This window comes from Meles meles, chromosome 3 (genome assembly GCF_922984935.1).
Source record: "Meles meles chromosome 3, mMelMel3.1 paternal haplotype, whole genome shotgun sequence".
NCBI classification, from domain to species: Eukaryota; Metazoa; Chordata; class Mammalia; order Carnivora; family Mustelidae; genus Meles; species Meles meles.
In genome coordinates, this window is record NC_060068.1 from 78,657,391 (window position 1) to 78,681,424 (window position 24,034).

The following is a 24,034-nucleotide window of genomic DNA, read 5'->3' on the forward strand; positions in this document are numbered from 1 at the left end:
CAGAGTCCTGGGATCATGACCTGAGCCAAAGGCAGACACTTAGCTGACTGAGCCACCCAGGTGTTCCAGACTGGAAGTTTTGAAAGAGTAAAGGCACAGGTGAGCGTTTAGAATTTACATGGACCTCAGATATTTGATAGAGCTGCTCTTGCTCCATTAGCTGCCCCAAATAATTTAAAAACAAAACAAAACAATTGACACCCTCACACATTTAAAGTTATTAATTTTTAAAAATCATAAATTTGAATATTTGCAGAGCTTTAATCTCTAACAGTGTAAATTGACACTTTAATTGTATTAATTAGAAGCAAAATACCAAACCAATTTGATTCCTTCTTTCATCCATTTTAAAAATACATTAATGAGCTCTTCTTTCACCGCAGAAAATATAGTGTTCATTTTTCTCCCTGAAATCCGTGTTTTCATTTCCACTCCTCTTCCTCTCAATATCAAATATTTTTAGGGCTGAAAGTCTTTTATGGCTAGGCCCATCAAACTTGTCTACAAGAAAAATATGTATATACATTTAAATTTAAATATTTAAGGTTTTTGTGATCATAGATGCAAAGTATTAAAAAATTAGGGGGATTGAGTTATAAGTATTAGTAATACACAGATTAAAAGTACAAATATATGACAAATTTTAATATGTAATTATGAAAAGTAAAATTTTATTCAAAATGCATTCCTTAATCATGTGGTGGAACTAATTTTTCAGTAAGTTTATGTGTCCATGTTTGAGTATTATTGATGGCTAGAAGTACACAGAGTTTAGCATTGATTGTATGCCTATCTGTTGTTTTATAGTTGTAAGTTCTGAGAAACCTTATTCACATAAATAAGCAGATGGGGAAGAATGTTTTATTAGAGCACTATCACTCAGTTCTCTGAACTCCTTGCAAGTTTTACACTGTAAGCTTCACGATAACATATCATCAAGAATTTTTACTAATGTACTCTCAGCTAACGTGTCCTGCTTTTATATTAATAGCAAAAATGAGAAACAGCCTGACTTGCAAAAAGATTATTTAATCAGTCATTAAAGTCGTTCACTTTCTCAACACCAGGATTTAGGAATCTCTCTGTTTGGTATTTCAGGGATTTTCACATCTTTGGACAATCTTGGGTTTTACAATGAAATGCCATAGACAGATTTGGGATGAGTGAAAGGTGTATTTTTAAAAAAGAATTCTGATGGTGGGGAGTAATTATTAAAGGAGAGATAGTAAGGAGAACCCATAAACATCTGGACCAGAGGTGGGTTTTCAGGCGGATTAATGGCAGGAAACAGTCCTTTCAAACTGAGGATCTGAAATTGATGTCCTTTAATGTCCTTTAAATGACCTCTTTTTGCATCAAAGGGGAGAGTATCCGAATCACTTTGCTGTTGGGAGACCATGTTTTCAGCACCTGTTTCAGAACCAGGCGTCCCCCTAGCACACACCTTCCCTAGTCCTTCATTCTTCTAGCAATTAATGGTTTTCTTTAAAAAAAAATGCTCAATTATAATTAGCTTACAAAGTTCCAGCAACTGCAGTCAAGACTAAAATATGAATACACTGTAAAAGGGAAAGAGCATTAGGCTCTGGCAGTATACCATGTCAACTTCTAGAATATGCCATTTATTCTCAGGATACGTTATTTATCTAGGAACTTCATACTTGGCAACTGTGGTAGGAGTACCAAGGGTGACCAACAATGTTTAAAGGCAATTGGTAAGATTACGATTATTTACCATCTCATCCAGCAGGGTAAGTAACTCTTTTAGAAAAATAAGCTGAAATTAAAATATAAATCCAGTATTCAGTGATTCAGTTTCAGTTCACTTAGCAAATACTTAGTAAGAGTCTACCATGTGCCAAGAATGTACTGGTTGCTAGAGATTTTGAAATTAATTCTTAAACTAATTAGTTTATTGCAGAAAGGCATGCCTAGGGCAATTAAGAGCAGCCTATCCTGGGACCACCTCTCACTTAACTCAGCTCCATTCTTTTGGTTTAGGTGGCTTTAGGCAAACCTCAGTTTCCTTTTCTCAAAAATGGAAATAATATGTAGTTCCTAGTATTACTGTAGGGCTCCAGGAGATGGTCATGTAATAAACACTCAGAAAATGGTGACTTGCAACTTTGTTATTATTATAGGCACTGTTTTAATTCCTCCCTCCCCCCAGCACCGGGCATGGTGTCTGCATACAGGCAGACAGGCAATACATGCTATTGAGTCCACAAATAAATGGACAGATAACAAATAACAAACATTTTAATATGCCACTCTGTCTGTAAACAAGGAATTACACTGTGAGCAAAACAGGATATCAGAGGTACAGTTTTTACAATATTCAGTTCGATTGAATGTTAAATAACTTTAAAAATGTTTATTTCTGCCTTCTGCTATTCAATGAAGGCATAGGTCTCAATTCTAGGAAGTCTTTTGTGTTTTCAAACATTCTCCCATCTTTTTTTTTTTTTTTTTGGCAGAATGTATGGGGTGAAAATTATTGTAGGCTCTTTTAAAATACCACATAGTTCCAGGAAATCCAAAAGTTTCTTAGAGCTACATGGATTTGGTAGGAGAAAAAATTTCACGTTTTTGAGACTTCCCAGGTGGAAATGGGGGAACAAATGCCCTGTTCTGTTGACGTGGGAGTTTAAAGGACCAGGGAGGACATATTATTGTAGAGCGGTTTCCTTGCTCCAGTTGGGGGCGGTCTGGTGGTATTAAGGGGCAGTCCTTCCCCGAGGTGAGCAGTCCAAGTGCCCTGCCTCCAGGGTCTTTCCTAAGGATCCCTTTCTGTTGACTCCCCTGTGCCTGCCTCTCCTTTCACTGCTCTGACGATTCCATCCAAGGGACAGGGAAGGTCGGGAATGTGTGTCTTGTAAAACGTATTGCAGGGGTCCCATATCCCATGAGCACATCTGGCTTCTGCTTTGGTAACTGTAACGTGTTCTTTACAGTGACCTGGATCCTATTTCTTGCTCCTAATCACTACAAAGGGTATCGGGTTATTAAAATTCAGAGACATAAATAAAGCCCAGGAACTAGAGAGCAGACTTTTATTCGATCACTCTACGTGGCTCCATTAGTCCAGTCCTGATTATGCTTGAGGAAACAGATTTTAAAGTTTCTCTTAAAGTAAATACCATTATTTCTTATTATACTTCCTTTCATATACAGAACGAATTTTAAACTATTCTTCAGGTTCTGTTAGTACTTTAGGTGATGTTGGTACACCCCATCTCTTGTCCTGTTTGAAAACTTAAGCCCAGCTACTGAACTGTGCAAGCAATTGAAAAGAAGAATTAGGAATTTGTTTTGTTCTTTTTCCTAGCTCTGTTTTTCATTCTTGGCACGCCTACTCCCACCCACAAATCCAAGGCTACAGTCTTCCTCTCTTAAAACATATTTGTGCCTGCAGTGTCCTCCCTGGTTAATTTACACAGCTCTGATTCATCCTGAAGTCATATACTTCCGACAGGTGAATAGCTCCAGGCAGTCACCTGGAGATACTTTTTTGTAATAACACATATGTTTCATGATGGGTCCGTGCATCACCCTCATTTTCCAGCCATAAGATGTGACAGAGTTCCGGTTTCTTGTCCTATGCCCTTAAGATATTTGTACTTTTTTTCATGTTTCTTCTTATGCATGTCTCAGCAATCATTTTTAGTTTTTCTAATCTTCTTAGCGTTCCTCCAGATATGTCGCTGTCCCTGTGGTTTTTCTCTCTCCACTTCTTGTTTGTAATACAACACGTCGTCGCTCTGGTGATGTATTAGTCGAAGATGATTTCTGTGGGGGCATATAAATAAATAAATAACCATGAAACCTGCAGTGAAAAAAACGGCTGGGTTGAGGGCTTGTTGTATTTAGGTAGGTGGAGTTATCTTCCAGCTTCTCTTCCTCTGTTGCTTCCTCATTCCTTCCTGCCCACCTGCAGCCTCCTTAGCCACTCAGAAGCTTAGAATTCTCATGTTTTCCAGCTTCCAGTCAGGAAGAGAAGTATCCACAGAGAACACCATTTGGGGTGTCTGCTATGCACACCGTATCTCTGCCTGTCTTGAAACGGCTCCCTCCCTCACAGGAAGGCTACACGGTAGCCATTTCTATGTAAGATGACTCACCCCAGCCATGGTTGGTTGGACCAGGACAGAATATCTAATCCAAACTGCCAATCAGATTTTTTCCCGCAAATCCTGATTCATTTTTTAAAAAGATTTTATTTATTCATTAGAGAGAGAGAGAAAGAAAACACAAGCAGGAGGAGAGGCCGGCAGAGGGAGAGGGAGAAGTAGGCTTCTCACTGAGCAAGAAGCCCTAGGACAATGTGGGGCTCCATCCTACCCCCCTGAGATCACAGCCTGAGCTGAAATCAGGAGTAGGATGCTTAACCAATTGTGTCACCCAGGCGACCTCCCTCCTAACTTTTCTTAATACAGCACTAACTAACACTGCTGTGATCCTTGCATCATTCTGCCAATGTGAGGGGCAGGACGAGCTCCCCACCAGAAACTCACACCAGTACTGCTGCTGTAGCTCGAGGAGATTTCTGTTACTTGCAACTAAAGTCTCAGCTATTATGCCATCAAATAACTTAACTCTTATTCATATATTTGTAACTTTTCCTAATGGCATGCATTTGGTAAGAGTATTGCCTATGGAAGTCAATGTGTGTCCCAAGGAATGACTCCTCGTATCCTTCAAATGCCCACTTTACTGGTGCCTTATGTGAGACTTGCCCTCTGGAGAAAGCTGACAGTTTCGTGGTTTTCCTCCAGCAGAAGTCAGCAGCTTCCGTGTAGGAATAAAGAAAGTGTGCGTGGGGTTGGTCCGAGGCTGGGCTTTTCAGGGAGCCTGTGGCCAAGAGGAGAATGAGGAAGTGAAGGTGTTGGTGAGAAGGCGGAAGGTGGTTAGAGGGATGACCCCTGTGGCCAGGTTGCAGAATACTGTTTCTCTGTTCCTTGGAATCAGCTGGGGAGTCTTTCCAAGTTTTGCTGGTTGAGTCCCTTCCCCAGTGCATTTGATGACATTGATTAGTGCAGTTAAATCATCCTGAGCTGCCAAATCTCGCCAGGTGATCCTGATATCTAGCAAAGGTTGCAAAACAACACTGTATACCAGTTGGAGAAATGAAGTTAAATAGGTGCCGGCAGATGGAACAGGAGAATGAAAGGTCCAGACACTGGAGATCTGGGGGTAGGACTGACAAGAGACCTAGATTCAGAAGGGAGGCTGCTCCGAGACCGGAATGTCAGGATTGATGGTAATGTTTCTGGCGTGGCTCAGAGTGGGCCCGTTGCAAGGAGGTGAAGGGGCGGGTAAGACAAGGGGGCAGGCTGGGTCACGGTCATGGGTGGTTGTCATTTTGTGGGATACTGACTGGCGGTTGAGGTAGCAGGGAGGGTACCTGAGGAGGTGTTCACGCTCTTGCTATCTGGTGGATGGACTCCGGGTAGAAGATTGAAGGGACAAAGATGGGAGGAGGATGGGTGTTTGGATGACATGAGCCTCAAGGGGGAAGAGGTTTTTTTGGGGGGTGGGGCAGGGGTGGGAAAGTGATGCTTGGAAGTTGCCGTGGGGAGTTTAGAGGATCTGTAACTACTCCCTTCTCTGTAGTTTAGGAGAAGGTGGGTTTATAGGAAAACTCAGTTTTCCACCTGTGATTCTGTCTTTCTTGTGTGTCTTCTTTACTACTCACACAAAACACTTAACTTCTAGTCACCAGATTAGGGTGGGGGGTGCTTCGCCCACACCAAGCAATTCTCTGTGGCACCAGCCGGGTGCCTAAAACTTGACTCAGTCTCTAGGTACATAGTGTCGGGTTGCACAGGTTAAGGGCTCTGTCCCACAAAACTGCCCGCCCACCTCCTTCCTTCAGATGCTAACTGTAAGTCCAGGTTCTCACCTGCGCTTCTGACCAATTGGCTGTAAGTCACTACCCGCCACCCCCTCCTCAGGTTTGATTAATGGGCTAGAATGGCTCACAGAAGTCAGGGAAACACTTACCTGTGCTTACCCTCTGTCTAAAGGATGTGATAAAGGCTACAGATGGATAGCCAGAGGAAGAGAAATATAGGGCAAGGTCTGGGAGGGTCCCTAGAGCAGGAGTTTCTGTCCCCATGGAGTTGGGGTGAATCAGCCTCCTGGTGGATGTGTTCATCCACCTGGAAGCTCCCTGAACCCTATGCTGTTGGGATTATCACATGGGCAGGCTCAATTACCAACTCCATTGCCAGCCCCTCTGCCCAGGGTAGAGGATGAGGGGTGGGGCTTAGTATTCCCAGCGTCTAATCAGGCCTTGGTCTTTCTGGTGACCAGTCCCTACCCACGAGCCCACCCAGAGTCACCTTAATAGAACAAAAGATGTTTCTAGTGCTCTTGCCACTTAGGAAATTAGAAAGGTTTCAGGAGCTCTGTGTGAGAAGCCAAGGGCAGAGACCAGTGTATATTTTCTGTGATCTCACAGTAGGGAAAGGAGCAGTCTCCCCAAAGACAGAGCTGTAACAGAGTGAGGGCCTGGAAGAGAACTAGATTCTTCAGTATTTCTGAGGTTTGGTTTCCAGATGACTGAGGATTTCTGTGTAAAATTTTCCAGAATTGTGTGAATAGATTTTTTTTTAGGATCTGTGACTTAGCCTGTGCCACACAAGAGTCACAGATTGGCAGACTTCAGCCTCATTTTGTTTAGATCACAACAGGGTTTGGGGCAAAAAACTGAATTTGAATGTTTTTGTGCAGGGCCTTCTGTCTCCAGTTTACCCACATCCCACCATTAAACTTTATTATTATTATTTTTTAAGATTTCATTTATTTATCAGAGAGAGAGCACGAGTAGGGGCAGGAGGGACAGAGGGAGAAGGAGAAGCAGACTCCCCACCGAGCAAGGAGCCCAATGCTGGGCTTGATCCAGGACCCTGGGGTCATGATCTGAGCCAAAGACAGACACTTAACCGACTGAGCCACCCAGGCACCCTCCAACATTAAACTTTAAACAAGTTCCTTCATACATATATATTACTTCTTTGGCCCCAAGAGTTTTGCTTACTTAATTTTTTTTTTTTTAATTAGGAAAAATTCCAGAATACAAAAGTAAAGACAATGGTGTAATGAACCCTCTGTACTGTCTCCCAAACCTGCAGACTGCTGCGGGGACCCTGGGCGAGGTAAACTGAGCCACACAAATCACATTTTTGCAAAACCTTTTTGTTCATGTGACATGCTTCACTCTCACCCCACCCTGGCTTTCTAGTCGTTCTTTGTGTTTCTATGGAAGCAGCATCTTTTTATACACTTTCCCACATAATCATCCAATACATATTTACTGAGCCCCTCGTGTGCCACATCCCCTTGCAGACCCTGGAGCTAGAGCAGAGAGCAAAACAAATAACTCAGTGTTTATGACAGGAAGCAATTGGAAGGTTTTGAATTGAGGACGGACATGATCTGGTTAGTTTCTAAAGCATCACCCAGGGGGCGCCTGGGTGTCTGTTCAGTCTGTTAAGTTTCTGACTTCTACTCAGGTCATGATCTGCAGGGTCCTGAGACTGAGCCCTGCGTGGAGCCCTGTGCTCAACAGGCAGTCTGCTTGTCTCTCTCTCCCTTTGCCCCTCTCCCTGCTCATGCTGTCTTTCTCTCAAATAAATAAACAAAATCTTCAAAAAAAAAAAAAGTCTCACTCAGGATACTCCATGGAGAATAGATCTGAGGAAGCAGGGAGACTGCTGGAGAGACTTGTGTGATAATGTAGGTAAGAGATGATGGTGGTTGGATCCAGAGAGACAATGGGAGGAAGGAAGTGAAAGGTATTCAGATTTTGGATATATTTTGAAAGTAGATATGACAGATTTTGTTCATGGTTTGAAAGTGGGTGTGAGAGAAAGAGAGGAGTGAAGGAGGACTCCAAGATTTTGGCTTGAGCAATTGGAAGATTGGAGCTTCCATTTTCTAAGGTGGACGATAGAGTGGCAGGAGCAAGTTTAGGTGGACAAGGGAAGAACAGGACCTTGTCCCCACAGTCAAGCTGGGCTCCCCCTGTGGTGTGGAGGGCTCTGGGAATTATTTTTATGGGACACCTGTCTGTATAAACAATTCGATTTAAACAATGTATTCAATTTAAAATGTGTTTAAAAATTCATAAGCTTATGTGAGCTTTTGTGATTGGTCATGTGATTTAGAATAGTAGGTTGAAAAGAGGTATTTGCTCCTTGCTGTGTTTGCTCCTTGTCCAGCTAGTGTTGGTTCCTGTTCCTCAACAGGGAGAAATGGTAATCGTCACCATCTCTTCTTCTTCTTAAATTTTATATATTTATTGTCAGAGAAAGAGGGGGGGAGAGAGAGAGAGACAGAGCACGAGCAGAAGCAGGGGGAGCATCGGACAGAGGGAGAAGCAGACCCCCCCCTTCAGAGGATGAGGCATGGCCACCCCTGGAGGAGGCCTGACACGTGGGGTGGGGTGGGGGTGCTATTGTTGGGGGGCAGGCAGTGGCAGTGTCTGGGGGAGGATGCACAGGGCAGAGAATACACATTGCCACTGCTGCTGCTCTTGACTGCTGTTGGCCTTTGGGTAGCATTGAGGTGGGAACCCCAACAGTTGAGAGCCAATGTGGGGCCCATGTAGGCCACTCAAGTCAAGAGCTGACAGAGATATTTGGTGGCCAAGAGCCCTGAACTTGTCCTGTGTCTGACATGAGTCATACAAATCCCATGTTAACACTATTCTATGCAGCTCATCTTACTTGATTCTGGGACATTAAGGCTGCACCTGCCAGTGGGAGCCATCCTATCCGCAGTTACCCTTGCTAGAACTGGAGTCACACAGAGTCCCAGAGCTCCTTAGGACCCTTGGTGACTTCAGGAGTGAGGTGGAAATGGGAGGGGGTATAGAGGTCATTGGGCACCCAGAAGGGAAGAAATGGGACCAGGTTCCCTGCTTACCTGTCCAGGCCTGTGGCACACCTCCTGGATAGCTCAGCTGGCCAGACAGGGACTTAGAAAATTTTGAGGAAGGCATCTCTGATGAAAAGGCCCATATTTGGGTCCTCTTGCCTGGACAACCACACATAGGGGCTCAGGGCCTGAGGTCCAGGGCCCAGGTCAGGCCGATGTCAAATACATGTTCTTGAGGATGGTCCAGTCTGGAGATCTAAGTCTGCGAGCCATTAAGATTCTAAAAATGCCTTTACAGAAGAAGGAAGACGTTCTGAGGCTTCTAGTTCCCTGACTGCACCACCTTAATAAAATGGGAGAAGGTGTTTCTCTCTTCCTAGGTAGATGAAAAACTCTGGACGAGAATTATTGGCTTGATGGTTTCTAGAACTTCCACAGCTTACGCAAACCTGCAAAGAACTCTGAGTCCTGAAAACAGAAACCATTCATAATATGAAAAACCACAGACCCAAATCTCCCTAGGAAGCAGTACCTGTGGGGAGGAATGACATTTTTCATTTCCCAGTGCCAGGCCGAGTCTGGGCTAATAACATTTTCCCTGCCCTCTGAACAGCGTTATTTGTTTTAGTCTGCTGTCTGTGTAGTCGGGGGAGTAATTAATTAACAGTTAAGTCTGCTGGAAACATTTCACGATGTGGCACTCGGTAAATATTTGTTCACAATGATGAGGCTATTGCTTATCTATACCATCAAATTAGAAACAGAAGATTGTGGAGTCTTTCTCAGCAAGGTGTTAGAGATTTGTCATTGTATAGATGAGAAAACTGAAGGTCAGAGAAGCGAGGTGATTTATCCAATGTTGTACAGTGCGGTAGGGGCCAAGCAAGCCTTGTACCCTAAATTCCTGATTCTAAATTTATTCATTGCTTTTTCTGCTACACTGCACTAGTGTTTGTGGGAAATAGCTGAATTCCACTAAGCAAATTCGTATGTTGAGACATTAACCTTTCCAAAGAACAGTAAAATCTCATTAAGTCGGAATAATTGGAAGAATGACCAGGATGAATTGGGGGAAAAGTTTGAACTATTATCAGAGATACTCAGCTTTTTCCTTTCGAGGCCATGGAGTAAATTGGAACAAATAACCACAAAAATGAGGCCGAGTAGAGGTCTCCCTGAACCTGTGTGAAGGAATAAACAGGAATAATTCATAAATGGTACATTAACAGTTTGCATGTAAGTGACAACTACTAAAAATATTGTAGGCATTTGGAGAAATAAATTTTTGTTAAAAATAAGCTAAATGTTTCCCTTGAAAACTCCTTGCAAAAATTTACATAAGGGCCTTCACGAACATGTCAAGTCAAACCGTGTGGTAAAATGATCATGCCTTTGATTTAGTGGCATGTAAATTAACCTGCATGGTTTCGCTATACTCAAATTGGCATTATTTCCATAGATTCCAGCAGCACAAATGATGACCTCTGTCTCTCACTTCCCCTCCCTTTGATTTTTTTCATCTGCCCAAGGCCAACAGAATTCTTCCAGCTGCTCAAAAACTGGAGGCATTTGCTATCTATTGCTTTCCCTGCCCACCCACACTCCCAACTGCTTTTCACCCAATGACCCTCCTCTTCCTGCCACCATCTGTGAGAAGTCTTCATATTTGGCTGTCTGTCAGGTTTTTCATTCACACACTAACACTGAACTGTTCCTGAAGATGTTTAGAAATGCTGGGCCTTGCTGTCTCTAACTCATATTTAGCCGAACTGTCGGACACACTACTCCCGAAGCAGCTGGGAGGCAGCTTCGTTTTTCTCTCTTCAGACCGACTTTTCCCTCCTTTATTGTGTAAAAATTAGTGCTGTCTACCTGGCAGGTAACACATAGGAGGCTCCACACTAGGCAAGGGGATGTTACTGACAGGAGGCTATTTGGGAAAATAGTCTGTGTCATGCTCTCAGCCAAGCTATGTGCTCAAAGCTGAGAAAAAGGAAGATCTCTGGGAAAAATGGGCACATATAAGGCTTTCTTTGCTGGGTGTGAAGTCCTGGATGGGATTCAAAGATCCATGTATCTTAAGAAAAAACTGATCAAAACAGAAAGGAGGGCTACAGCTATTTCTGCCATTTCATATTAGTTTATTCTGATGAAATAGCTTAAGGTCAAAGCAAAATAGAGCACCTCCTGCCTTCCCTGCTGGTGACTTGCTGCCCCCCTCTGGAGAAGTTGGAAACTGAAGCTTTGGTTCCTTTCTGTCCAGTTCTGTCTCTGTTGTGGGTCTGTATTCCCATGGCTTCCCTTCTGAAAGGTGCTTTGCTACAGTGTAAAGTATGGGGCCAGAACCGCACACCATGTGTTTAGTGAGTTTACAATGACTCTGAGTAATGCCAAGATTTTAATATCCTGGCTGGAGGATGAACTCCTTAGCTTTGTGAACTGTATGTCCTGGCTCTATTGTCCTTCTACCAACAATCCAAACTAAAACTATCTTTCTTGGCCGTCTGGGACTAGCAAGAAGTCCTTTCTGACTTGGCATCCTGCCTTAGGAATCTTTTCCTTAAAAGGGAGAGTTTGGACTCCTGATCTCTAGGGTCCCTCTAGCTGATTCTATAAAAATACCTTTACTGGCCAGAAATGTCTGTTTAACTTGAAGAAACTCCTAGGTATTAAACAAGCCTTCTTTTTCTTGAACAAGATTTCTGGAAATAAATGCACTTGGTGGAAGGGTTGAATTTCAAAAAATTTTTCAAAATTGGAAATCTGCCACTAGGAGGCAGTGTTGACATACAGTTCTATTCAAACATATCCACTATAGGTCCTTTTGAGGAAATATTTTTTAAATTGAAGGATATAAGAATGGTTAAATCAGAGGATGTGAGAATGGTAGAAAGATATGTTTTCTGTGGCAATAAACTTCTGAAAAGGTATTAAAAGGGCATCCATCTTACATAGTAATAGAAGAGTAAGTTGAATACAAGTTTCTATTATCTATGAATGAAATGTGAAATATTGAGCCTGATGTGAGAGTGAGATATGGTAGGTAGCAGCTTTGTAAAAGAAAAATCTCATTTACCCTCCTTTTATTGCCCCTCAGCCACATGGCCTCTGAAAGCTGTGCTGTTTTGGCTCTATTTCTGTGCACTGGAAGATGAGGGGTAGATTACTAATTACCTGGGTAAGAAAATTCTAGAAATTTCTTTCCCCTTAAATACTGCTGCCTTCACCTTTTGAAACCCAAATACTTGCGAAGTAGGAAGGTTGAGATGAGTAAACCGAGGCACATAAATTTCATGTAAAGCTTAAGCAAATTACGGTATGAAAATAAGAATCAAATACAAACTGCTAAAGAAATTAGGATTTTGAAACAGCTAAACCAAGAATATGTAGAAAGCAGAATGAACTCTTCATATGTTAAGTGTAGCCATGTTTATGCCAGTATCATCTTTGGGCTTGAGCTTTCATTAGAGAGTAGATATTTATCAGGTAAAAATATCATAGTTCTCAATCTAGAAACTTGGACAGAGTTTGGAGAAGCCCTATTTTTTTTTAAATTACACTTTTTTTTTTTTTTTTAAAGCTACCAAGGTAACACAAACTCACGATTCCTCAGCCTTACTGACGAAAGTATTTAAGTGGATCCTGTTTGAGGCAGGATGGACAAAGCCTAGATACTGATGCCTTCTTTCCCCTCCACGTTGGTCTACAATGGGTCAGCAGGGAAGGGAGAACAACTTTGGAACGCTGAGAGGATGGCACTGGTCTTTTGATACTGATGATGTCTCGTGTGACTGATTTTATAAGAACAATCTTAAAGAAATAGCAAAGTCCTCGTGTCTGAAGTGTTCCGTAAGTGTTTTTCAAACTATTAAGTCATAAAATCCATTTGAAGGGTCTCAGCCAGCATGTTTTATCAGTGAGATAGGACGGAAAAGAATGGAATAAAAAATACCAAAATGGATCACACATTTTATTTCAGTGGTTGTATGGTATGTGTTTTACTCGGTTATTAAACTTTTGTTTCTTACTAAGGGTCATGTTGAAAAGAACTTGGAAGTCACTTCCGTATAGCACTCTATCTGTCACTGTCATGTCAGCTCATATCTCATCCTCCTTACTAGCCTGCAAACTAACTAAAGTGGGAATGAATATCTGAGTTACTTTTCACTGGCCATAGTGATTTCCTTAATACCTTATGTGTGGGATAGGGAACCTGTTTAAGATTTACTTCTCACTTTGCTTCTAAGTAAATTTCTAAAATATACTTTTTAAATTGTCCAGTGCTATTTGTAGTTCTGTTTTGTTTAGCTACTACCAATTTTATACGTAGCCTGGCATGAACATAAGCATTCTTTTTAAACCATCTTTTCCTTATTTCTGGGAACTGTGGCCCACACATAGAAGTCACCAAAAATGGCTTCCACGGAGGCTACTGGGCAGATTTAAATTTCTGTTTTTCAAAAAGCTCTTTCAGCTGCTGCTCAGTTGTGGCTTCTTTCTGCTGCATCAGCTCAGCCGTTCCTTTGGTCACTCCCCAGGCGTCGGGTTTCGACATCGAAGGGTTGTATGGCCTGCCTGAGGCTATCCGAAGATTCTCCCAGTATTCCTTCCTGGCCCTGGGTGAACAAAACACACCACATTGGACTCCTTCCTGAGTATCCGTGTCTGTGTGTCACTGAGCTAGGAATACCTCCACAGAGCTGGCTTCAGACTTTTGAGGGTATGTCCATTGGTATACTTTTATTAATCTGGACTACAAGTTTTTGGTTTTTTGTTTTTGTTTTTTGTTTTTATTTTGGGAGAGAGCTCGAGAGCATGAACATGCACAAGCTGGGGGAGTGGCCGAGGCAGAGGGAGAACCAGGATCCCCACTGAGCAGGGAGCCTGATGATGTGGGATTCCATCCCAGGACCCCAGAATCATGACCTGAGCCGAAGGCAGACACTTAACTCAGCCACTCAGGCATCCCTCAAAAAAATTTTCAAATTTAACTTTTATTTATTTGTTTTTTTAAGATACATGTATTTGTTTCAGAGGGAGAGAGAGAATGAGTGGGAGGGGCAGAGGAAGAGGGCAAAAGCATCTCAAGGAGACTCCATGCTGAGCCCAGAGCCTGACATGGGGCTCAGTCTCAGGACACTGAGGTTGTGACCTGAGTGGAAACCAAGAGTTGGATGCTTGGTGTGCCTGGGTGGCTCAGTTGGTGAAGTGTCTGCCTTTGGCTCAGGTCATGATGCCAGGGTCCTGGGATTAAGCCCTGTGTGGGGCTCTCTGCTCAGCGGGAAACCTCTCCCTCTCCCTCTGTGCTTTCTCTCTAATAAAAAAAAGTGTTGGATGCTCAACCAACTGTGCCACCCAGTCACCCCTGAAATCATTTTTAGAATACTTGCATAGGGATCAAAAGCTAAGAGTTAAGAGTTTAGGGGGCGCCTGGGTGGCTCAGTGGATTAGGCCGCTGCCTTCGGCTCAGGTCATGATCCCAGGGTCCTGGGATCGAGCCCCACATCGGGCTCTCTGCTCAGCAGGGAGCCTGCTTCCCTTCCTCTCTCTGCCTGCCTCTCCACCTACTTGTGATCTCTGTCTGTCAAATCAATAAATAAAAAAAAAAAAAAAAAAGAGTTAAGAGTTTAGGATAGGGACATTCCTATCCTATACTCCCCATCCTGATTTTCTGGCAGTCTTTCTGGCACTCTTCCTCACAAACCAGGTGAGCTCACAGCTGCTGCTCTTCTCAAACCCAGTATCAGTTCTGCACATCTCACCCCACAGATCCAGCCTCCTCCTCCTCTCTATTTCACTGTCTCCTAGTTCAGACCTCATCACATCTGATAAGGTTCTGGCAAAGGCCTCCCTCACAGCTTTCCCTGTTTCATGTCCATTGAAATTTGAGAACATAGCCTTGGGCCCCTTGAGATCCTCCAGTGTGCTAAGGTCATACACAGCTCATGAGAACAAATAAAAGCCCACCTCCTGGTCCTGAGGTATGTCTTCTATCAAATTCTGTCTCTGATATTCCCACACTTCCAGTGTCTCAGTAGACCATTCTCTTTCCACCTCTTGGTGCTTTTGTACAGGCTCTCCCCTTGTCCGGCAGTGTTGACTCATCCTTCAGAATTCAGCTCAGTCGTCTGCTCTCTTAGAAAGTCTCCACTAACCCTCCTCTGCCTTCTGCCCCCATAGGCATTAGCTCAGACCCCACAGCACCCATGCATGTCTTCGTACTTGAGCTTACTCTTCCAGTTTGAACTTCCCTGTTTGTCTCTCTGCCTCCTAGACTGTTAAGCCTTGGGGACAGGGCTGTGCCTTGTTGCTACCTCAGCATCCACAGCAGAGTCTGATAGAGTTGGGCAGAGTCACTGTCAGCTGAACAGAGTGCACCACTCCCTCTGCATGGGTGGTCATCCTTCCTTCACCCCCTGCTTTATCTCGTGGCTAGTTAGCCCGTCAAAACACAGCCCCCAGATCCCTTCTTCTAGAACGTCTTTCTGTTAGGCAGAGAGAGCCATTATCTTACTACTTTTTAAATCTCTGCCTCTACCAAAGCAGTTACTAAGGTATAATCACTGACTTTCTTAACAGTTTTCCCCAGTAGACTATGCGAATCTCTAGGCGGCTCTTCATTTATTTTCCCAGTGCTCTGCATGTTGCCTGATGTAAAGTCTGTTTATTGTTCATCTTCCTCACTGGAGGGTAAGCTCTGAGGGCAGAGACTTGTCTTAATCACCACTGTCTTCCCAGCTCCAAGAGCTGTGCTTGGCACAGAACAGGCACTTAGTTAATATTTGTTACATTTAACTTAAATCTTAACAACCAGTTAATTCAGAGTTGTTGAAGTTTCCGCGGCATGGTACTCTCCCAGAGCATGAAATCACATTTCATTGCAACCTGCATTATTTATATGTTAAATCTTAAAGCCTTCTCTAGAATCACTATATAAGGTTACTCTGTAAACATCTCTGTGAAACAATTTAAGAGGGATAATTAAGTATCATCATGCAGCAAATTAGCTATATTCTTTGCTCTGACCTCACTTGGACATACTCACAATTGAAATGAGTTTGGTTTGGCAGATACAGTTGAAAAGTTCTTACCTTGCTCTAATCCACGGTTTGGTGTGCATGTCCAAACCACTTCCCCAGCTGCCATGCTTTTCCGAAGCTGGTGGCAAAAATCCCCTTTCTGGGGCCAGCTCCTCTGCAATCGCCCGGATGTGGTAGGGCTCAAATCCACAGCACCCACCAATGTACCTGACCCCCAGGTTGTAGGCCTCTCTGGCATATTTTTGTATATCCCATCTGGTTGCAACTCTGGGCTCCAGTCCTATAATAAATGGAGTGAATTCTTCATTTAAAAAACTACTCAAAATAAACAGCCATAATATGCTTGTAATTTTCAACAGCTGAATTAAATAAGTTGTCAAGACCTAATTCTTAACTTTCAAAAACCATTAGGTAATTTGTGTCTACACATCTAGTCTTAAATGTTGTGGTAGCCAACCTTCAGATGGTTCCCAACGAACTGTGCCCTTTGATGTTCTCACCCTTGTGTAGTCCCCTCTCGTATTATATCAGGTTGGTCTCAGAGACCAATAGAATGTGTCAGAAGGGATCATTAGTGACTTCTGAGGCTGGGTTATACAAGGCAGCATGGTTTTTGCCTCAGTTTCTCTTAATCTCTTAGAATGGCTACCATGTCGTGAGGACACTCAAGCATCACAGTGGAAAGGCCCATAAGCTAAAGTACTGAGGCCTCCACAAGAGGCCACAAGAAGTGAACATCTGTTCCCAATAGCCAATTAAGGGAGCTTGGAAGTAGATTCCCTAGCTCTCTTTAGGCCTTCAGATGACTGCAGACCTGACCAATATCTGGACAGCAACCCTTTAAGGGACCCTGAGCAAAAACTCTCCAGCTAGGCTGCTCCCAAATTCATGACCCATAGCAGCTCTGAGATATAATAACTATTTATTGTCTAAAAGTACTAATTTTTGCAATAATTTGTTCTATGGCAAAAACACAGGTGACTTGCCATTCCTCCATGGTTCTTCTGCATGGATTATTTTGTAATATCTTACTTCTTTGAGAGTCCCTATAAAATAGAGTACCTTAGGACTATAGGACCTTAGAATGGAACAGACTGGCTGTGCTCTGGCCCGGGTGACCTCTCTGGTTTGATTTTCAGGTAGACCCATACTTCCTAAACATGCTTTCTCCCTTTTCCCAGACTGCAAGTCTGCCATCACTTCATCTGCTTGGTCTCTTTGTTCAGATTTGTTACGTAGTGATCCTGGGATGGTATTGTCTCCTTCTCCCCAAAACTCTACAGTATCTGAGCAACATTCAGAACAGGAGAAAAGTGTCTTAGACATAAATTGGTCTGTCCTTCTAATTTTTCTGATGAGAAAACTAAGGTCTAGAAGAACAGGTTTTGCTGAGGTTATATGATTTGGCAACCAAGCTGGAACCAGGGCCACTATCTCTGCCCATCTCACCTGGAAGGGCATCGTTTTTACAAGGTAAAGGGTTTAGAGGTCTTTTTGCCTGCTGGTTCTATCTTTTCCTTCTGCTGTGGTCCAGTAAATCAAGGAGCTGTCTGTAGGGAGGGAAGCTGGGGGCAAGAGATGAGACATGCTGTCATTTGTTTACTATGAGAAAGCTCTATGGCTATAGATAGGGAAATCTGTCCAACATCAAGACACTGAGATGATTTATAAAATGTCTGTCTTACCGAAGGGGAATTCTGGTAGGTCGATAAATCCCTGTTTGTTGCAGTCAGGAGTGTGGTAGGCCAACGGCTGACTCATCAGGTGGGCTTTTAGTCGGGCAGCCTCCAAGCCTTCTTTCATGAGCTTCACTGTTTGTAAACTGATTGTGGGGTCAAAATGGCAGTTCACGCCAACGATGGACGCTCCTGCAAGTGGGAAGAATAGTTTAGCTTTAGGGATTCATCAGACAGGTAGGCTCAGCTCTCCTCCCTTAATTAGGGAGATTTATTTGGAATAGTGAATTGTAAATACAGCCTTTGGTTCTTGCTTCCTTGCAAACCTGTCTTAGGTTCGAGTGGGGATGATTGCTAATAGGCAGCAAGGGCTCTCTGTGAAAGGTGTTTTGAAGAATCTGTTAAAATGGAAGTGTCATTTATGCACACTTGGTTGTCCCACATTTTTTTCCAGAAACTCATCATTAGAGTTTTTTTAACTCCACATTTTAGAAGTCAATTTTTCAGTCTTGGATATAGTAATTTTCCAACACTCCCAGCTGCTCGATTGCACCTGTGGTTATCATAGCATTCATTTGGGGAGCAATGTTTCCTTTTATTGGGCCAGTTTACTAATATCACTAATCCAGATTCTAGGAGCCCCTAAGTTGATGCCATACGTTATGGCATCCAGTGTTCAGTGACAAGCATCTCAGCCGTCCTCGCTGTGCTGGGTGTACAGTTTGCTCCTTCATTCTTTGTCCAATCCTGCCTCCTGTTATTTCTCAGAATTGTTTTTTTTTTTTTTTCTTTTTTTGGTCAAGAGCACCAATGGCCTCAATCTTGGCAAGGCCAGCAGTTGCTTCTCTGTTCTCATCTTACTCGATGTCTCAGCAGCATTCAACCTACTGGACCATCATCTCTTTCATCAACACTCTCCGGCTCTTGGCTTCTCATGCTCTCTGAGTGTTACTCCTACCTTGCTGGCTGCTTTCTTTGGAGGTTAGGTGCTGAGCCCCTGCTCACAGCTGAACCTTTCAATCCTTCATTGTCCCAGGATCTCCGTGAGCCATCGTCTCTTCACCTCTCCTTCCTTTCCAGTCCCAGGGCTCTCGGTATGAACTAGATCCAGAACTCTCCAAATTTCTCTCTTTAAGCCGGAATTTTCCCGTGAGTCCCAGACTTGTATATTCAACAGCTCACTTAACATCTTCACTTGGATCTTGAGTACCTTTTCTCTTTCTTCTCCTTTTTTGTCTTTTTAAAAAAATTTTAAAAATTTTTTTGGATGTTCTGCTGCCAGAGTTTCTCTTTCCTTTCTTGACTTCATTACACTAATGAACTAATCATAGGTTGGCTACTTGTTGGGTGTCTATTAGGTATATGGGTCCTTCTAAGGGGCTATAGAGAAATAAAAACATAGGACATAGTCCCTGACATCAAGGATTTCATAATTTAGCATAGGGCTTCCAAAGGTTTGCTCCATGAAAGTAGGCTCTGAGATCGATTTAGAAAGTAGCTATTTAATTGTCCTTTTCTTGGAGACTACCAGTATATATAAACATATCAAAGACTCAGAAATTCTCTGTATTGTTCCAATTTTAGTATCTGTGCAGCTTAAGTGAGCACTAAGGCCCTGAGAAACCCTGTTAATTGGTTTAATACAGCATTTTCTCTCTTATTTTTTATTTTTTATTGTGTTATGTTAGTCACCACACAGTACATCATTAGTTTTTGATGTTGTGTTCCATGATTCACTGTTTGTGTGTAACACCCAGTGCTCCATGCAATCATGCCCTCCTGAATACCCATCATCAGACTCACCCCCCACCCCCCTTTTTTATTTTTAAAGATTTACTTCTTTGAAGAGAGAGAGAGAGAGACCGCATGAGCAGGAGGAGCAGAGGGAGAAGGAGAGAGAATCTCAGACTGACATCGGATCTCTCATCTCACAACCCTGAGGTCACGACCTGAGCCGAAACCAACAATTGGATGCTTAAGGGACTGTGCCACCCCAGGACCCCTAACACAGCATTTTCTAAATGTATTTCACTACAGAACCCTACTAATGTTCTCATAGATTAGAAAATGTCGACCGAGGATATCCCAAATGTGTGGTATAAGTAGAAAGAGTTTGTTTGCTGAGAGGAGGGCATGTTCATTTGTGCCCAGTGCTGTGCTAGGCATGGGGGTGCTCAGCAATGAGCCAAACATAGTCTCTGCCCTCTCTGATCTTACAGTTTCATGAGTCAGACATTAAAGAGATAAATAAGGCAAGTGGCAAGTGCTACAAAGAATATAAATAGGGTACGCTGACGTCAAACACTGTGGCCACCTACCTTGAATGGAATGGTCAGGGAAGAATTAGATGCAGGCCAAGAATCTCTGCCAGTTACCAACGGGTGATGAAAGCCTTCTCTGGTCTTTTTGAAACAAGTTAACTTGCTTCTTCCCCTACCCCCATATTTAAATTTCCAGTAAAAAGTTAAGATTATTTAGTTTCATTCCTAAATCTAACTGTTATTGTTAATGGAAGTATGAAGTGACTTTCATGAAATATCAGGAGTTGGATAAAAATCAGAAATGAAACATAGCCAGTCAAAATTTCCCCGTTCCACAGAATGAGCCAGGTTCTTCACTGACGTAGAGCAACTCCTTGCATTAAAAATGAGGCAGCTTTAAAAACAATCTGTGAGTTTTCCCTTATTGAAATGAAACCCAGTGTTAAGAATGGAAATTACTTGGGCACCTGGGTGGTTCAGTGGGTTAAGCCTCTGCCTTCAGCTCAGGTCATGATCCCAGAGTCCTGGGATTGAGCCCCGCATCTGGCTCTCTGCTCAACAGGGAGCCTGCTTCCTCCTCTCTCTCTGCCTGCCTCTCTGCCTACTTGTGATCTCTCTCTGTCAAATAAACAAATAAAATCTTTACAAAAAAATGGAAATTACTTAAAAAGATAAATTACATGGCCCCTATTTCATACCAAAAGTTTTTTAAATTTATTATACCAATTACAAAAAGCAAAGTATGTCAGGAATTTATGAAAAGGGGAAAACTTCCACAGAAAAGGCAACTGACTTAAAAGTTACTGTCTTAAAACCTCAACTTAGGGTTAAAATAATACGCACTTTTTCCTCATGCTCCTTTTGAATTACTGAAATTCTTCCTATTTCTAGGTGTTACACTTCGGTCTAGTTGCCCCTTTCAGAACACTGGTATATGTGTATGTTTTTTTTTTCTTTATTTTACTTTTTTTCTCTTTAGGAGTCAATAGTGATATTATCAATAAGTACTTCCAGGAAAGCACATTAATGGTTTTCCTTTTAACAAAACAAGTATATAATGATTCATAGGTGGGCCTGTATTTGTACATAGTTTTCAAAGACTCACTAATTGCAAACTGGTCAAAATCCACCATCACCTGCTTTAACCAGGCGCACTGCACACTCGCCGGGGCTCACGCCGTGCAAATCCCCCTCTGGGCCGATGCACATGGTTGCTGCCACGGGTTTCCCAGATGTCTTCAAGGCTTCCACTGCCCACACAGCCTCTTCAACATGCTCAAAATACTGAAATAAGATCAGATTAAGGTACTTTTTATCTCGTTTCTCCCAAAACGATTAGAAAACTTATTTTACTGTATAATAATTATCACTAAATGACTAGTCTTCAAACTTTGAGTTGTGACCCATTAGCATTTTTAAAAATGAAATAGAAGGGTAATTACTGTGAAGTGCAGTCAAAAGGTTTGAAGAACACTTCATTAGATTAACTGAATCAAATTCAGTAGAAGCCCTAAACTGGAAAAAGATTTAAGAACTAAATATTTACTAACCATGATTGGCAACTATCCCACATGTTCCTCAGGAAACACAAGGTAGAGAAAATACACGAGCTGCGGTGTCTCATCTTTGGTCATATATTTGTTTACCTCAGCAATCAAGAAGTCCACATTCTTCTTCAGAAAGACATCTAACTGTTGCTGAAATACTTTTTTAACTTCCATTTCACTCTTGCAGCTGAGGTACGAAGGCGTTTGACTCACGCCTCCTGCCACCAAAGCGTCTCCCTCATCAGCCACTTGCCGGGCAATATCACAAGCAGCTTCATTGACTTTCTGCCCCTAAAATGAGTGAAATAGGATGTATCTACATTTTCATGCAGAATTGAAACCAAATTATTATTCAAATGTCCACATCTCAGTTGGATGTTACCATGGAGAGTTCTAGAAGATGACAGTGATAGAATAGTTCAATTTACCAAGCTGAGCAATTTGCAGTAACAACACCACCACTAATAGTAATGAAAACAATAAATCTAATGATGGTATCTAGGATATTACATACCAAAGCTCTGTGAAAGGATAAAAATCTTTACATAAAAGGATCTGGTATCTTCCAGTGTCTAAGTGGCACTTAGAAGAATACTTAGCAGATAGTGGTGATGATGATGATTATTTTCTCTCAAGAACAATGAGAATAAAATGTGATTAAGATGACTACAGAATTGGGGCACCTGGGTGGCTCAGTGGGTTAAAGCCTCTGCCTTCAGCTCAGGTCATGATCTCAGGGTCCTGGTATCGAGCCTGGCATTGGGCTCTCTGCTCAGCGGGGAGCCTGCTTCCCTCTCTCTCTGCCTGCCTTTCTGCCTAATAGTGATCTCTATCTCTCTCTGTCAAATAAATAAATAAATAAAATCTTAAAAAAAAAAAGATGACTACAGAATTCATGACTTTTTATCGTTATGTATTTTCTTAATTAACAGATGCATGTATTACAAGGTATTTTCTAATTACTTAGACATTAAAAATTGACACTTATCTTCAATAAACCCCAGTGCTGTGGCTCACACAGACTCATGCAATTTTAGAACTTGGTCTTTTAGACTGCCTTTTAGAACTCAGTCAGTGAAGCCTCTGACTCCTGATCTCAGCTCAGGTCTCAATCTGTGAGTTCAAGCCCTGTATTGGGTTACATGCTAGGCATGGAGCCCACTTAAAAAACAAATGAACAAAAAGCTTCTTTTTCATTATAGGGATTGAGAAATTGTCGCTTTGATGGTGTAGATAAATGGTTTGCCGAACATGACACAGGCGATTATAGCTGAGTCAGGAAAGTTCCAGGATCACTGTGCCCTTCCTCGTGTCTTTGACCTTTCCCTACATTGCCCCACATTAAAAAACTGTAAGGATGTAAGAATTTGTCAGGATACCCACTCAGCAACTTAGGATGACTGGGAGAATCATCAACCATTAACTACCTCTCCTTTGATATGCTTCATTAAATGCCTTTCTGTCAATTTGGGGGACTCCAGCTAAAACCTAAAAGAGTTATTCACACATATCTCATTTCTGTATTATCTAAAAACTATATTCTGAGTGACTAGGAAAATGTTCTTTTTTATAAAATGCTAGTGCAATATAGCAGCTGTTTGTTTTTTTCAGGAGAATTAATGCACAAAGTAAGAAATCAGCAATCCTGTATCACACATATCCCATTTCTGTGTTATCTAAAAATTCAACATTTTTCTCTATGAGAACTTTGGTGATGACATGTATGTCTACTGTGCCCGTCTAAGAATGCCAGGTACGGCTTTACTCACAGATATTTTCTCTGCAACATAGTTTCCCCTGTTCTCCAGCTTGTCTTCACTTGCATAAAAGGTGAAGGTTTGCATGACATTGGATCCAGCTCTGAGGAACTCTCGATGAAGCTGGCGAACTGGGAGATTGGTTGAGGAAAGTTATTCATGACTATCAGTTTATAACCCATGATGCCTGCAAATGGCTGCCAGATAAACAACTAATGAAAATATCTGCTTACATTCTTTGCTTGGCATTGCACATCCCGAGAGCAGACGAGAAGCAGATCTGGGGGCCCTTGCTATGAAGAAGAGATTATTTCTACCATGGATGTGGGGTGAAAGGAAGAGGGAGCTCCCACAGAGGAGGAATCATTTAACGTTTTTGCTGGGCAGAGGTGTGGAAAAGATTCCCTACAGAGGACCTGAACAAAAAGGAGGAGGCAGCAATAGGTTTGGCATTTGGGGGTGCAGCAGGTAGTCTCAGCAGCTGAAGTTGAGGATGTATCAGACAATTAGTAGGAAATGCAGGTGGAGAGGGGGTACTGGGCCTGCAGACTACAAATGGCCTAACACATCATCCCAAGGAGCCTAGGCTTCAGACCACAGGTATGGGGAAACACCAGTACTTTGTAAAAATATGAATGATGTGATTAGCTCAGTGTATTTGAAAGATAATTCTGGTGGGGCACCTGGGTGACTCAGTGGGTTAAAGCCTCTGCCTTCGGCTCAGGTCATGATCCCAGAGTCCTGGGATTGAGCCCCACATTGGGCTCTCTGCTCAGCGGGGAGCCTGCTTCCTCCTCTCTCTCTGCCTGCCTCTCTGCCTACTTGTGATCTCTGTCTGTCAAATAAATAAAATCTTAAAAAAAAAAAAGA

General features: G+C 42.5%; 1 protein-coding gene and 1 long non-coding RNA gene across 2 annotated transcripts in view; one reads left to right on the forward strand and one right to left on the reverse strand.

Annotated features, from left to right (window-relative positions):
- LOC123938679 lies at positions 1–12,924 on the forward strand. Its single transcript, XR_006817759.1, has 2 exons — positions 1–99; positions 12,464–12,924. It is a non-coding gene; the product is annotated as an uncharacterized LOC123938679 (long non-coding RNA).
- The window catches only part of BHMT (betaine--homocysteine S-methyltransferase), an 18,008-nt gene continuing 6,814 nt past the window's right edge, over positions 12,841–24,034 (reverse strand). Inside the window, exons 3-8 of the mRNA XM_046000283.1 lie at positions 23,177–23,295; positions 21,507–21,698; positions 20,997–21,144; positions 17,609–17,791; positions 15,975–16,203; positions 12,841–13,499 (exon numbers count right to left, since the gene is read on the reverse strand). Of these exons, the coding sequence (XP_045856239.1) occupies positions 13,313–13,499; positions 15,975–16,203; positions 17,609–17,791; positions 20,997–21,144; positions 21,507–21,698; positions 23,177–23,295 (1,058 nt within the window). The 3' untranslated portion in view covers positions 12,841–13,312. The remainder of the gene's footprint in view (positions 13,500–15,974; positions 16,204–17,608; positions 17,792–20,996; positions 21,145–21,506; positions 21,699–23,176; positions 23,296–24,034) is intronic.